The 14,767-nt window shown below is 39.2% G+C and overlaps 1 protein-coding gene across 2 annotated transcripts; it reads right to left on the bottom strand.

Annotated features, from left to right (window-relative positions):
- Positions 1-14,216, bottom strand: ncaph (non-SMC condensin I complex, subunit H). Of its 2 annotated transcripts, none has more exons than XM_075469077.1 (18): positions 14,112-14,216; positions 13,202-13,427; positions 13,015-13,105; positions 12,837-12,929; positions 12,344-12,461; positions 12,055-12,206; positions 11,606-11,795; positions 10,749-10,831; positions 9,815-10,008; positions 9,139-9,284; positions 8,621-8,727; positions 5,427-5,546; positions 4,572-4,679; positions 3,920-4,060; positions 3,597-3,707; positions 2,899-2,975; positions 2,546-2,621; positions 1-842 (listed from the first exon to the last, which is right to left on the bottom strand). In XM_075469077.1, exons 2-18 carry the CDS (start codon positions 13,417-13,419, stop codon positions 783-785), a joined length of 2,085 nt encoding a protein of 694 aa, XP_075325192.1. In that variant the 5' UTR covers positions 13,420-13,427; positions 14,112-14,216; the 3' UTR covers positions 1-782. The 2 variants fall into 2 exon arrangements, with proteins under 2 accessions (XP_075325192.1, XP_075325193.1); XM_075469078.1 differs by having other exon boundaries at positions 13,202-13,424.
- Positions 14,217-14,767: the final 551 nt, after the last annotated feature.

Genomic DNA, 14,767 nt, shown 5'->3' with positions numbered 1-14,767 from the left:
TTTATTTATGTTTGCTTCAAAGTAATTAAATATACAATCCATTAGTCAAGCAAACTTGATTCGAATAACAGCAAACTATTTTAGGAAACTCCTACGACAGGTCTGGATCACTCATAAATTCTATTCGTACCTGAAAGAAAACGCACGACTTAAGAACAAATCTGTGCGTACGAACGGTTGTTGCATGAGGCCCAATGTTCCCATTGCGTCCCATAGCCCAGTGGACTGGAACGCTCAACAACTCCTCCCTGTTCTGCAGCTTTGTTGAACTGATATCTCTCACATCACATTCCACCTCTGCCTGCAGTGTCAGCCCTGACCAACCGGTTTCCCCACGATCCTTGGAGGGTGGCAATGACATAAATACTCTGATTACCTGCCATCTTAGCCAACAGCTGACGTATGCGGCTCTGAAGTGGCTGTTAAATGCATGTCAGCAGATATGATTCACATGGAAAAAAGTCCCTCTTGCTGAGGAAACGTCTGCACCGCCTTTATGAAAAAAGCCTTTTATTTTTTTGACAATATACATTTTTCTTTTTAAATGATGATTTAGCGGTTAAATTATCTACATCATAAAAAGTGGAAAAAAACATTATGCTTATAAGGAATAAATGTAGACGCAATATCTGTGAATTTCCTTATTGTATTTACACTTAAAAAAAAGTGGACAACAGTAAAGTGGCACAGAGAAACCTCAGATATACACAGTAAAAAAAAAAGACAGAAGCCAAAATGAAATTAAAAAGATTCTCCTTTTAAATTCCCACAATACTTTCTCCTTATTGGCCTTGTCTGATGATGATATCTGACATGTCATCAACCTTCACCAGCTCCAAATTCTGTAATAAAAAAAACACACAAAAAAACCCTGAATAAATTCATTCGGACACGTAGAACTCAATAAAAACTAAAACATTTCGGATTCAGATATCCTTTTTTATTTCCTGAATTTTGATATTTTGTAGATCAGAAAAATGGCTAAACTGGAGCAGAAAGTGATAAATGATGACAAAATATTAGTTTATCTTCAGTATTATTCTAATATGACAAATAATAACTGACTCAGTTGTTAAAACTTTTGTTAAAACAACATTTGAAATACTTCTTCCTACTCCTTTTTAAGCAGAGACAATTCGGTCACTGTTGTCATTTGACCCACCTTGTTTTATTTTTGTTGTAAACCCAAATATTTTTTTTGGCGTATTCGATTACATATTTGAAATAAAGAATTTCAAATCAAAGAAGACACTTAAGCCAGCTCTCCTTTGCTCTGAACTACTAACAAACTTATCAAGTGCGCAAACCTAATCTAGAGGTACCTGAGATTAAGAATTAATGACTGGAGATGATCATGTCATCTCCACTTTAATGATAAGACAGAAAAATAGGGTCAAGTCTGGTGTAACATCTCTCCAGTCTGTGACCCCCTCCTGATGACCTAAATACTGATCGTAAGAGCATCCCTCGAAGTGGGAACAATACAAAGCTCTGACAAGCCATACCTCTTCAGGTATTAATAAACACATTAAATGGGACATAAAGAGAAAGCTCTTTAACCTGGGCTTTATGTTACATTCTAAGTTTGACCAAAAGAGGAATGAGATGAACAAATCAAATCAATAGCTGTTGATGTCTGGAAAATACTCCTATTCAACTTTTAGTGGAGTAAAAGCTGAACCCCACTCTGGCTTAGCTCCATCCATGGCCACAGTAATGTAATACGGTAATATATCCATCCAGTCACACTGCTGCATTAAACTTCATCTTCTAGACTACACTGTCCTCAGTTTTAAGTTTAATTGTAGGGTTTAAGTTACACGAGAAAGAATGAAACAGCTATTTTGGGTTTAGCGTGAACATTTAGTTTACAGTGTATCATGTTTAAATGAGTTGAGGTAAGTTTCCTTAGTTGCTGCTACTCCAGTTCTAGCCTAAGTGCTGGGAACAGGAAATTGACCAAACATAATGGTGTTAGTTTAATTTAGTTTTCCTGTGTGTGTTTGTGGGCTGATCAGCCACTACTTAAGCTTCCCCTTTCATCTCATTTTGGAGGTCAGATTGAGGTAATGTTTGGTTTTGTTAGTTTTGTTTCTTTGACCTCGTTTTAAGGGCCCATTTTGTTTTGGGTTTGTGGTATATTTTTGGTATAGATAAACACCCTTTTGAACCCTTCTTTGGACTGCTCGGTCCTTCACAGCTAAGAAAATCCACCTTCCAGCACCTTAACACATCTGAGGCAACAGGAGATGAACTATGAGTTGAACAGAGGAAAAACTGCATTTCTCTGCTGGTATGTGATGCACTTTTACTGGAAGTAACCACACATTAAATATAAAGAGCAGGGTTTTGGTATAGGCTGTAGCTTGTAACAGAGCATATCCTTGTTCTCCAGTACCACGTCCAGATTTATATTTTAAATAACACCAGTCAACACTGTGGTCTTTGAAAATTCTGCTGTTGGATTCTGTGTTGTTCTCCAGGTCTCTGACCAGCAGAATGTGGCACTTACTGCCTAACAAACATCCAGCCACAGTGTTCTCACCTTTTCATTGGCAAGATGAAGCAGAGCGACAAACGCCAATGGCACCGACAGGTTCTGAGCCATAGTGTTTGGCAATCTGGAGGAAAAAACAAGACATTTACATTGACAATAGATTGTACCTTCCATTAATTATGATGGAAGTTCAAGATGAAGAGTTATCTGTTAGATTGAGGTTAAACTATAAGGGAAAATCATTCAACCTTAGAGGAATATGAACATATTAGAGTGGACGCTCTGATCAATGTTCACCCCGACAACAGCGAGGTAAGGCATGCAACATGAGTCCTACTCTGTAATAATAATTCCTTATTACTGCTGTGCCACAGCAGGCATGTCAGGAGGTCTGCTGGTACCTTTGAAGCAGTGTCTTTGTGGTCTGACTGAAGACTTTCTCCCCACAGACTTCTGGCATTTTATCAGTCTCCCCCCCCTGCAGGGAACATGAAGGTAAAAACAATTATAACAGAACCACACACACACACACAAAAAAAATAAAAAATAAATCAAACAGATACATACACCTAAAACTCTTCCTGTAACTGTTTAGGAGACAATTTTTCCCCAAATTCACAAGTGTTTGGTTCATAGAGCTATTAAAAACGTATTAAAATACATGGTTAAAAACATTTTTCTGTTAAGAAAATGTGTGTGTCATGTAGTGTGATAGGTCACCATGACCAGAGTTCAGTCAAGAGCATGACCTGATGCATTATGGATCCGATCTAACATGGAGGCAGAGGAAGGACAACCTTATCTTACTCAAAGGTGCACATGGTAATTGTCCATTATTCATTGATGTTGCTACAATGTTTTTGATAAGTCTTTCTTGGATCATTTCACACATTTTTCATATTGTTTGAGCCTGAATGTGTTTAATGTTTTGTATTTTTCACTGTGTTGTCTGAAGAGAGAGAGAGAAAAAAAAAAGAGCGCAAATAAAACTTTAAAAGACATCTGTATGGTTCCTGGCCGTTTTTTCACTGGACGTGTGCAGTTGCCGTTACGATAGGGGAAGAAAAAGATCCATGGCTGCTTAGTTATTGTAGTTTACCTGTGTTGTTTTTTCTGGGCTTTCAGTCAAAAGAGTCCACATGTTGGTCTTCAGTCTCTTCATATCCATTTTCTTTGCTGTCTTGGCATAGTTGATTTCAATTTTGTTGACCTATATTAAAAAGCAGCACAGTAAATATATGTAAAACTACAAAACAAAGTCAATACTGAGGTAAACTTTTGTAGACAAAGATTATAGTGCAGGTTTAGTTTGTTTTACTGTGTATTAAAAGGTATTACTATAGAAGCTTTAAGTGGAGAGATGCCACTAAAATACAAGGCCCACATAAAGCTGGGCTTGAGCTCAAATGTTGCATTACTCACTCTGTATGGCTCAGGAACCAGATCCTCTTCCCCGTACGTGGACACGCCCTCTAGATCTTGCGAAGGAGGTATACTGTCACCTGAAGGCTGTGTATCATCTGAACCGGCAAATCCTTCGACATCATCATCACTGTCACCACCCTGAGATGGAAGATGGAGGAAGAGATGCTAAAAGGAGGGGTATTTGAAGTGCTTTTTCCTCACTGTGGCTGGAGCTTAAATCAAAAGTTATCACTTCAAAACTATTTGGTGCAGGCGTGATGCAGTGTTCACGCAGTGACAATGAAAGTGGAGTGCAGCCAGAAAACTAACTGAAGATCCCGTCTACATATTGGTGACAACATCAGTTTAAAGTCTAATGGTTTTTGTTTCTGTTTACATCGTGACACAGTAAGAACAAACAGAATTTAAACGACAGTCAAGATGCTGCTGGTCTGAATACACAAGTAACTTAAAACATGTGATACATTACTGATTTGAGACAACCTGCGAGCTATATGAGGGAAATAAATGGTCTGATTCTGTTAAATGAGCTGCTTCAATAAAGCTGAGACCATGTGATCATCCTGATGTGGACAAAGCAAAGGTCTAAGAAAAGCTCTGTTAATATAAATAAAAATAAAAAAAGTTATAAAAAAGGACAGTTTCAGACCTGAAGACCTGGACAGAAATTGGCGGTATCGTTGGCGTTGTTGTAGTCATAATCGCCGATGCCTTCTCCGAGCTCTCCAGAGAGCCTCTTCTGGCCCTCTTGACTCAACTAGAGAAAACAAACCCCAGCATGTAGTTTCTGTCTTAATACAATACAAACTATAAATCTTTCATTATTAAAAAATCAGGGAAAATTTTAAAGTCTCCATTTTGGGAGATTTGGGCTAAAAGTCAATTGCAAAAATCAGATCTCAACAGTGGCGCTTGCTTTAGACTCTTATGACGTTCAGAGTTGAACCAACTCACTTTCTATTCATCGACTCGTAACTAATCCTGTCCAATCCAGTAGATTTTACAAAGATTCAAACTAGTGGTTAACTTTTAATGCTATAACCAGATTCAGACAGAACCATTAAAAGATTTCTGCACAATGCTGGAAATCTGTAGCATTCATTCTCAGATGTAAAGAAAAACCTGAAAAATGGGAATCCGCTTACACAAAAGAACAAAATACAGCCGTTGCTGTATACATCCAAGAGCCTTTTACAGAGGTTTTTTTGTAAGCGATACATCATATGTCTTTGGAAAATAACAGGAAATGTAAAAATCAAAATCAAAAAGAGGCCTTTCTCATGGACACAACTGCATTTATCCTGTTGAAAAAATGTGGCCATAGACAGACTCTGAATGAATTCTCAGTGATCAGACACATCATTCACACCTCTACCTGGATCATAAGTTCACATCTGGTATGCTCTGGGACTTATGTGTAAAGAACTCACTCTTTACTTATTCTGCAAATAATCCTTTGTAATTTCAGGAATGCCGGGATCTGACAGAATAAGTGAAGTCTCACCGAGCTGGAGGGTTTGAGGCTGAGCTGAGAGAGCGTCTCTGGGGGAAACTGGAAATCTGCTGGTAGAGTCGTCTTCTTGTTGCTGGCACTGAGCGCAGACTTGTTGTTAGTGGTTGCTGCCTGTAAAGTCAATGCAGGAAATTTAAGATTCGGGGAGTTAAAAATCAACAGACGCTCTAACTTATGATGCCTTTTACAGATCCTGTGTGAAAGTACGCTGAATTAAATGATTAGAGCCGGGTGATTCGTTAATATCGCGCACACACATAGACGAAGGCACCGGATCGGAGTTGCAGAGTGACACTGTCCTTTCATCTATTTTCATGATGCTGTTTTAACAGGAAGCATTAAAGTTGTATTAAATTCAGTCAGTCAACAAACAGGTGAAAGCACATCTCCCGAGCTGAGACATAAAAGACCTTTAGACGTGGTAACTGAGACAGCGGCTGCATCAAATGTAATTCCCAAAGTGCTGAATGCTGCGTTGCCATGGCCGCTGCGCCAAAAGTGCCACATCATGGCCTTAAAGGCGGGGTAGGGGATCTTTTTCTGGAACATTTTTTTACATATTGCTTGAAATACTCTTCACACCCCCATTGCAACCAATTAATTAAAAGTTTTGACACAAATATGAAAAGTTTTAGTGGCCTCTAGAACGTACAATCTAGGAAAAACAGTATCCAATCATTGTGAACGGACCGTTCACAATGATTGGATTCTGATGCCGTCTATCAAACTGCAATCTGCTCCTCCCTCCCCCTCCTTCCCCCCCCCGTGCGCGTACCCTGCTCCGTGAACGAATTACGCGTCCAGAAGCTTGGCAGGAAGCTAAACTTGTGCCAGCTTGGCTAGCACCTAGCATTATTAAACGTATAGTTATCATATACTAAATACTAAATACGGCAACGATCGATGCTTGCTGTCAGAACAGCGCTCGTGCACCTTCGTGCTCGTGCACGTTCATGTACTCTAGAGGCGTGCCTTCGGGGGGAAAGTGAAGAAAAGGGTTGGGACTTTTTACCTGTGTATTTTCAAAATGCAGCTTCGCTGGACTCAAAATCCAGGATCTCCTACCCTACCTTTAATGCCTCTGTATTTTAACAGTTAAAACATACTGAGACAGATCACCTCTGACTGTCATTCGGTGTCAAAGAGGGAACTTCAGAATGAGAAGCATGTATGTAACCACACTGCAGGCGTTTCATTTCAATATAAATCTACCAAGATGAGTTTAACTGAGAAAAACATTGAAACCACGACATTAATCAGCTAAAATAAGTGTGGTGTGTGCAATGTTACCTCTGTCCAGAAATACCTGATCAATGTTCTGATTACTGACTTGTATGAACTGTAAGGCTCATTAGTTCTCGGTTAATAATAATTCACATGTAAGACTGTTACGATCATGGAATTTCAGTTGACGCTAGGGTTGTGCCGATGGACGATAATATCGTCCATCGGCATCGGCATTTATGACCCACCATCACGATGGATGGTAACCATCGTGATGCCACGCCCACTTTAAAAAAAAATTTTTTTTTTAGGAATATATATAACTACGGTAATATGAATTAGAGTCAGGCATGAGAATTAAAATAGCCAATGCTACAAATATGCCTAATTGGCTTATTCTTATATAATTTATTATTATTATTTTTATTAGGGTATTATGTCTAGGTTACAGCTTCTCTTCGTTTTTCCCACGTCAAACATTTCATGTTATTCACGCTAACTGCTCGTAGTGCGTCGGGAAACTTGCTCATTGTCAACAGAAAAGGTGGTTTGACGTTCAACTTCAGCTAAAGCATTAACTTTGCAGTGCAAAGGCTGGCAACTCGTACTGCCTGTCAAAGGTGTGTAGCATGGCCTTGAAAGTGGGCTTCTCGAACGTGTTGAACGATATCATTTCTTTGGCCAAGTAGCGAGTTGCAACACCTGTCAGCTCCTTCCACCGGTCACTGTCAGTTTTATATTTAGTGCTTTTCGCAAACATCCCAGATATGGTCGGTTGCGTTTTTTTGGCAAGCCCTGAGCGCACGGACACGTTGATCGTTGCATATTCTTCAGGATGGTGAACATGCAGGTGATTGCGTAGATTTGTTGTCTGTCCATCTTTGGCACGGACCACAGATGCGCAAATCTGACACATTTATTTAAATCTTTTGGCAGCCCACGCTCATCTGGTTCAATACCAAAGAAATTCCAAATAGGCGAAGTGGTGCCCTTCTTTCCAACCAACTCCTGCGTCATGGTAGGTTGCTAGCTGTTGAAATGAAATGAGCCTCTCTAACGAAGTAAAACGGATGCTTTTAACCGTTAAAATTCAGGAATGGAACGGCAGCTTTTTATAACGCGCAGCGCGCCAAAGCGCATTAGTAAAACAAAATATATAGTTTTAAATGTATTACGATTAAATTGCCGTTGTTAGTAGATTATTATTATATATTTTATGATGGCCTAAATATTTATTTATTGTTACAATTAAGTAGGTTAAATAAGTAGGCTATCTATGGGATAGTGACATTCTGGCACGGGCCATTCAAACGCAATGGGAAGGATGTTTTTTCCCCCCTTACAGCTAAAGCCTGGGGAGTCTGTGTAGAATCATCACCATGTAGCTTATATAGTACCGTTTTATTATTATTATTTGATCATTAATAAGTCGTAGCCAACCCCCCCCCCCCCCCCGACGACGATATCATCGTCCATCACGATGTTTTACTGTAAACATCGTCTTCTGCCAATTAAGAAGACATCGCCCAACCCTAGTTGACGCCTGAATTAATAATTGAACTGTCTTCCCTGTTCACGTTTTTCTTTAGATTTTTGTATCAGTGCTCTGAAATTCTGGTGCAAATCCAAATTTTTCGACATAAAACCCTGTAATATTAATGTCAGCAGTTACTTATATGCAGTCAGTCGTACATTAGAAAAGCAAATGTTCATTAAAACAGAGCAGAGAAAGGGTGGAACTGGTGGAAAATATAATGGAAATAGTGACAAAAATATGAAATTTGTGTGACAATTCAAAATCACCGGAATCAAGTCAGATAATTTAGTCATAGGATTATTCTACAATTGTGACAGCCTTATTTACATAGACAGGGAAATTACATATATAAACGCTATCATATTTGAATCTAGTGAGTGTCAATGAACGTGCTGTTAGGAAAGAAAAGGTAAAGGTTGTTTACCCTTGTGGTGCGGAAGTAGGTGTCAAAGTTGACATCATCACTGAAGTCTATTTCAAAGGTCTTTTTGGGCTTCCTTTTTCGTGTTTCCTTGTCAGGCAAATGATCCACTAATGGAGATAAAAGAAAAGAAAACAGGCAGGATCATTACCCTGCGCTCATTCCGCAGGGTATGACCATCCTCTCAGCTGTAAGAGAAATATGTTTAAACATTAAATTGTCATTTAATATCTGAGTAATTTCTCTGAATTATTCTTTTTACGGGACAGAATGATGCTACAATTTACACTTTTACAAGTCAGCACATTTATATTTGTGGGAAAAATATTAAAGTAATACTGTCAAGACATTCATGATAAAATCTATAAACACCTAAAGATCCACACTCATTACAATGAGTTCTGTTAACACACCTGTCGGCAAACAGTCCTAATAATACGCAACAATCTCGTAAAAAGTGGTAATTTCTCTAGTCGGGAATCATAGTTGACTTATTGTGTTACAGCATTAATTTCACTCACATTTGTGCTTTGGTTTGAACTGCCAGTAACCAGGTCCAGCCCAGGTGGCCATGGTTTTTGGGCTGAAGTACGAATACTCCCTGGGCTGAGAGGACAGCTGCAGACACATAGTGGCAATGTCTCCCTCTCCAATGGGAATCACATCCCTGTACGAACAACACAACAATCATCCAAACAAGCTGTCAATTAATGGAAGCTTAAGCTTGGAAGACATCTCCACCGGTGACAATAGGCACCACTGTTACTTCACAACCATGAGTAATATTCTAAAACTCAAGTAGGAAATGAGGAGAGGATGTTCTGTTTCTGCAGAGAACTTAATGGAGGCTATTCTTTCATATATAACACAAACTGCATTTAGTATGGTACCAGAAGGCGGATGAGAAAGTGCAGTAAAGCATAAAGAAAGCTGAGTTATCACCAGAAATGCCTGCTTAGTTTCCATGAGACCAGCCTGTATATGGCTCAATATGTGCCTATATGAAAATATATTTTTCTAAACAGGACATTAAGTAGAAATAGATGCCTGGCTTAATTTCTAAATGGTGTCATTACAATTTTATAACCATTGGCTGGATTTTAAATAGGAATTTTCTGCTCTTTAAGAGCCAAATCCGAAATCCAAAACGTATAATCTGTGTGCTCTGAGTCTACGTAACACACAATACAATCTTACCGTCCTTTGCCAGAGCCAGAGGCCTCACAACCCTCCTTGTGCTCATTGGATCCGTCCTCACAGTCAGCTGGTCCGTCCTCAAAGTCAGCATCAAAGTCTGGGCAGTCATCCTCCTCTGGTTCTGGCTCAGGTTCAGCATTCACATCAAACACATGCTCGCCCTGGTTCATCTTCTCCAGGAGCTGATTTGTGGTCTGAAATAAGGAACAATCAGATCGATGGCAGTTATCGCAATCGTCTTCTCTGTAGTGTAATGAAGCGAGCATCTTTACCGTATTATAGGTCAGCTTAATACGAAAGTCAATAGTTGAGACATGAAGACTGTAAATGCTTTAATGAGGAAACCAAATTCAGACCCAAACATTTTAGCATATTAAGCCTGTTTAAAGGCAGCTATAAATGCACTTTAAAAGGTCCAATATTTGACTGTAAAAAGCCACAGGTTTTGTATTGAAGCAGCAACAAACAAAACCAACAGTAGAAGTGAAGCCGAACTTGGCTCCCTTCAAGCAACCTGTAGATTTCTCTTGGAAACCTTTTAGCCAAAGCTGTTCATTCAGTGGAGTAAATTCTGCAAGTTTGCCTTCTCAGGATTGCACGGCCTGGACTCACGTGCACAGGCAGCCAGACCAGCTGTCACAACACAGAAATAAGACCACATGGCCAAAGAAGAAGAGAAACTACTAGTCCAGGTAAAACAAATTCACAAACTCACTGCACAATTTGAGTTATTAGCTCTTTTTTAATTAATTTTCTAATGAAATACATGACAAACCAATTGAGGTTTTAGACTGACTGTCCTCAAAAATCATATTTAAGACATTTTCAAGCCTTTAGAATTCAGGATCTACAGGAAATTAACATGGACACAGAAGGTTAGTTCTTACAGGATCATTTATAATATGGCATTTGATGGTTAGATGGTATCTCTGACCTGCTCAGGGTTCCAGCTTGTGAAGGAGAAGTCCTGAAGCGAAGGACAGATGGAGCTTTTTTCCTGGGAACGCTGCAGTCCGGCTTGCAGAACCACAGCATAGATAAACAGGGTTTAGCATTTCTACTAAGTAACAGCTCAAAAGATGAAATACAGTTGGGTGGCACTGAAATTCAGACAAATATCCAACCAATGCAAGGTGCTTGCTCCTTTTCCAAATTAAAATTCCAGACTTTTTTAAAACTGATACACTCCCCCACCCCCCCCCCCCCCTTAACTTTATGTACTTGTAACTTGTGTGCCTACTGCCTACTTCATTGGTTGAGATTGTACCAACTGTGTTTATTAGAAATGTTCATTTTTATAGGCTAGTATTCAATGAACAAATGCATTATTCACAGTAAATTACGCTTTTACTGATGAAAACGTTTCAAAACATGAAAATCACAAGTACATGAATTTCACATCAAACAAGTGTCACAAAAACTATCTATAAAAAAAAAAAAATGAATGGATGGATGAATGTATGTAGAATTCAGTCTCTTCACTCACATCTCATCCCATTAGGCTAATACAGTACGTGACCAGTTAGTAAAATTATAGTTTTATAGCCTACCTTCCTATTTATCATTTCACAATGCCTTCTAGCATACTGTAAAATTCTACCATACATTTATTTTCCATACTTTATTAAGACTTTCACACAAAATTCAAGACTTTTCAAGGTCTGGAAAACAGTGCTTCAAAATTCCATACTTATTAAGACTTTCAAGACTTGCGCAAGCACCCTGCAATGGCACTGAGTATAACATTAACAACAGGGAAATGTACTTTTGTACTCAATAAATAATTGTTACCCATAAAGGGGGATGCGGGAACTTCCTGTGAAGGTGGAGGAGAATAAGAGGTTGTGGACTGAAGAAGGGTCATGTACGAGGGAAACAGCAGCTCGCAGCGACTGTTCTCACTGAAGAGAACAGACAGGAAGACACCAGCTGTGCTGCTCTCATCGAAGGATGAGGCCATTCGCTGAAACATGGGGTCCACCTGGGAGTGTGACATGGTCAGTTTAAGTTCAATAAGCTTGATATGTATTAAAAGAAGGCCAGGTAAAATATCCTTCATTCATGCTGACTGTTAGAGAAGGGGGAGAGAGTTGGAACAGACCAAAGATTAAAAAACAAAACAAAAAATCCCCAGACTATTCGTAATCATACAGAAACTTATCAGACAATACTGAGACATTTGACGGATAGAAGCTGCTTATAATACTAACAACAATGACAGAATCTGTAGATCATCATACCTCACACTTCCTCTCAGACTCAGCACTGTTGATGCTGCTCAGGTTCTGCTCAACTGTTTTCTTAGGAGGCCTCTTTTTCTTTGGCTGCTTGGCAGTCACCTCACCTCCTGCCAGTCCGTCATCGTCTCCTCCCTCTTCCTTTGGACCATGAGCTGCATATATACAAAAAGGATAATGTATCAATTTGCAACGCAGATTGGTTCGGCCTAATTTTACATTCTATGGGAAAAAGTAGGAAAACGTGCACCCTTGACTCAAAGTAATCTGGTGTTTTCAAGAAAAGCCTCACCGTCTCCGGGTTTTGTCTCAGCCCCCAGACCACCAAGCACTCTGTAAGCATCAGCATGAACAGCATCCACTCTCACAGCATAGATCTTTGTACTGGCATCCAGAGTGCCAGCTGCCACCTTTCAGAGGGCACACACACAAAATGACAAAAATACACATATGGTAACCACTCTGAAGAATGTTTATACATTTATTTTTTTTAATGTTTATTGTGTATCTAAAGCTTTTCTTTCAAATTTAATTCTCAATGCTACAATCTATATAAGAATGAATGACAAACAGAGTTTAAACTGAATCAATGTTATAGTTCAGGTTACTGAATTCAAGGCCTCAAAGGAACAACTTTTTATCACACATGTCATGCATGTCTTGTCAGTTAATTTCAAAGTCTGTGTTTCTACTACTAACATTTGAACAACTATCAAAGATGTGGACACTTAATCACTTGAACCTGATTAGAATTTAAAACAAAACAGCAGATATCAAGGATATACCTTAAAGTTAGTGAGCTCAGAGTCCTTCTGTTTTAGAATATCAGCCATGTAATCAATCAGATGAAGACCAAAGGCATTTTTGGTGGTAATTTTCTGCCAAAAAGAAAATAAATGCATCAGAACGAGTTCATAAAACAGAGTCCCTTTATATTCATGCACCCAGTAAACATCCACTTACATTTTCTGTGGAAAGTTTTATACAGGTGGAATAGTGCTCTGATATCTGAGCATTTGACAACTTGGGTACGGCAGCAGGAGTCCCAACGGCACTGCAGACAAAAAGCAGACCACCGTTAAAGCTCTCAACGCACGGCTGCTCCGTAGAGGCCAGGTAGATTGTCAATGTGCTTTATTACACAGCTTACCTGTGTGATGCAGAATCACTGAAAGAAGTATCAGTGACAGCCTGAAGGTCAATGACTCTTGACCTCCTGCGCTGACGACGCTCCTGCTCGTCATCATTGCCGGGGAAGGCTGCCAGCAGAGGGGTGCTGCAGGCTGCAGGGGACAGACCCTTGTTCTTCAAAGAGGATGACGTCCATCCTGGACGTACCCGGGAGACAGGCGTGGAGGCTGCGCTCATGTTAGCTACTGACAAAAACAAAAAACTGCCTCCATTAAAATAAAATATAGCATAAGCAGAAAAACGCCACATACACTCTGCTGTACGTTAAAGTTGAAACATTACATCAATTCATAGACCTATTTGACATGGATTCACTTCACTTCACTAAGTTTTAGTGACCAAGTTTCACAGTGTTTAATCCAAGAGATGAGCTGCAACCATTGTTTGAACACATGTCAAAATGATTCAGGTGCTAAATTATGAAAACAATTAGAAATGCTTAATGACAAAAGGCAAGTAAGACAGTAGTCATGTGGATTCATGTCCATGGACTAGAACCGTATTTATCGATTCACCTTAGCTTGTATGCCAGTCTCATATAAACAAAAGGTCTCCATCATATAGCAGTAAGTTGCTAAAAAGCAGACACAAATGGATTTTTATTGCGTTTTGAGAGCGCAAACAGGTTTCATCGAGGGGCAACAATTTCAGCAAACAAACTTATTTAGCACGTAAGTTTTACCCGAACAAAATAAGTCGTATCGTCTCACAAGCACATTAGCAGCTAATTTCCCCTATGCTAACTTCACATGCAATTTAGCATAACAACGATAGCAACCGTACAACCGTCTTCTTCGTGGCCTTGTAAGATAAATGGGTCACTAACGCGCCAGATCTTTACGAAAACAATTTAATCCATCTTAACGTACCTCAAAATGTCCGACGTGGCCTTGCTGACAGTGGCTATAATTTGTAATATTTCATACAGAACAGAGCAAATGGCAGCTTCTCTTCCTAGTCGGCGTTTGAATTTTTGCGCCGAACGGTTTACGTAACACAACAATACGTCATGACGTCAAACCACGCCCACCAAGCAACTTTATCTTAGCAACTACACAAAGTAGAATTTAATATTTGACTTCAAACGTGGTTAATGTTAGTTTCCAATCCAAACACGTTTTTGATTAAATCAAAACATTTACTGTACTTCATGAGTTGAATTCAAACAGCTTGTATCATTGTGGCTCTAAACAACACATTCATGATTGAGTGGCGTAGAGAGCAGAGGTATAATAGTTATTCTGCCATGCTGAAATAATCACAGGCTGAAATTAAAGTACACAGGCATAATTAGTTTTTGTTAATGAAAGAGAAAAGAAGGGGTCGAGGGAAAAAACGGTAGCTGCTCACTAGATGGCAGTAGAAAATAAATAGTTCAAAGTAAATGCTGCAGTAGTTTGCCATTTATACAAATATCGGTCCACTGTAATTTGCTTTCAAGAAGGTGAATAGATAAATAAATCAAATTGAATGAATAATTAAGCACTCTCAAGTCTCCTTTTGTCCTAATTTTCACATTTGTAAT

Source organism: Odontesthes bonariensis, chromosome 6 (assembly GCF_027942865.1).
Source record: "Odontesthes bonariensis isolate fOdoBon6 chromosome 6, fOdoBon6.hap1, whole genome shotgun sequence".
NCBI classification, from domain to species: Eukaryota; Metazoa; Chordata; class Actinopteri; order Atheriniformes; family Atherinopsidae; genus Odontesthes; species Odontesthes bonariensis.
This window is presented reverse-complemented; position numbering and strand designations above follow the sequence as displayed.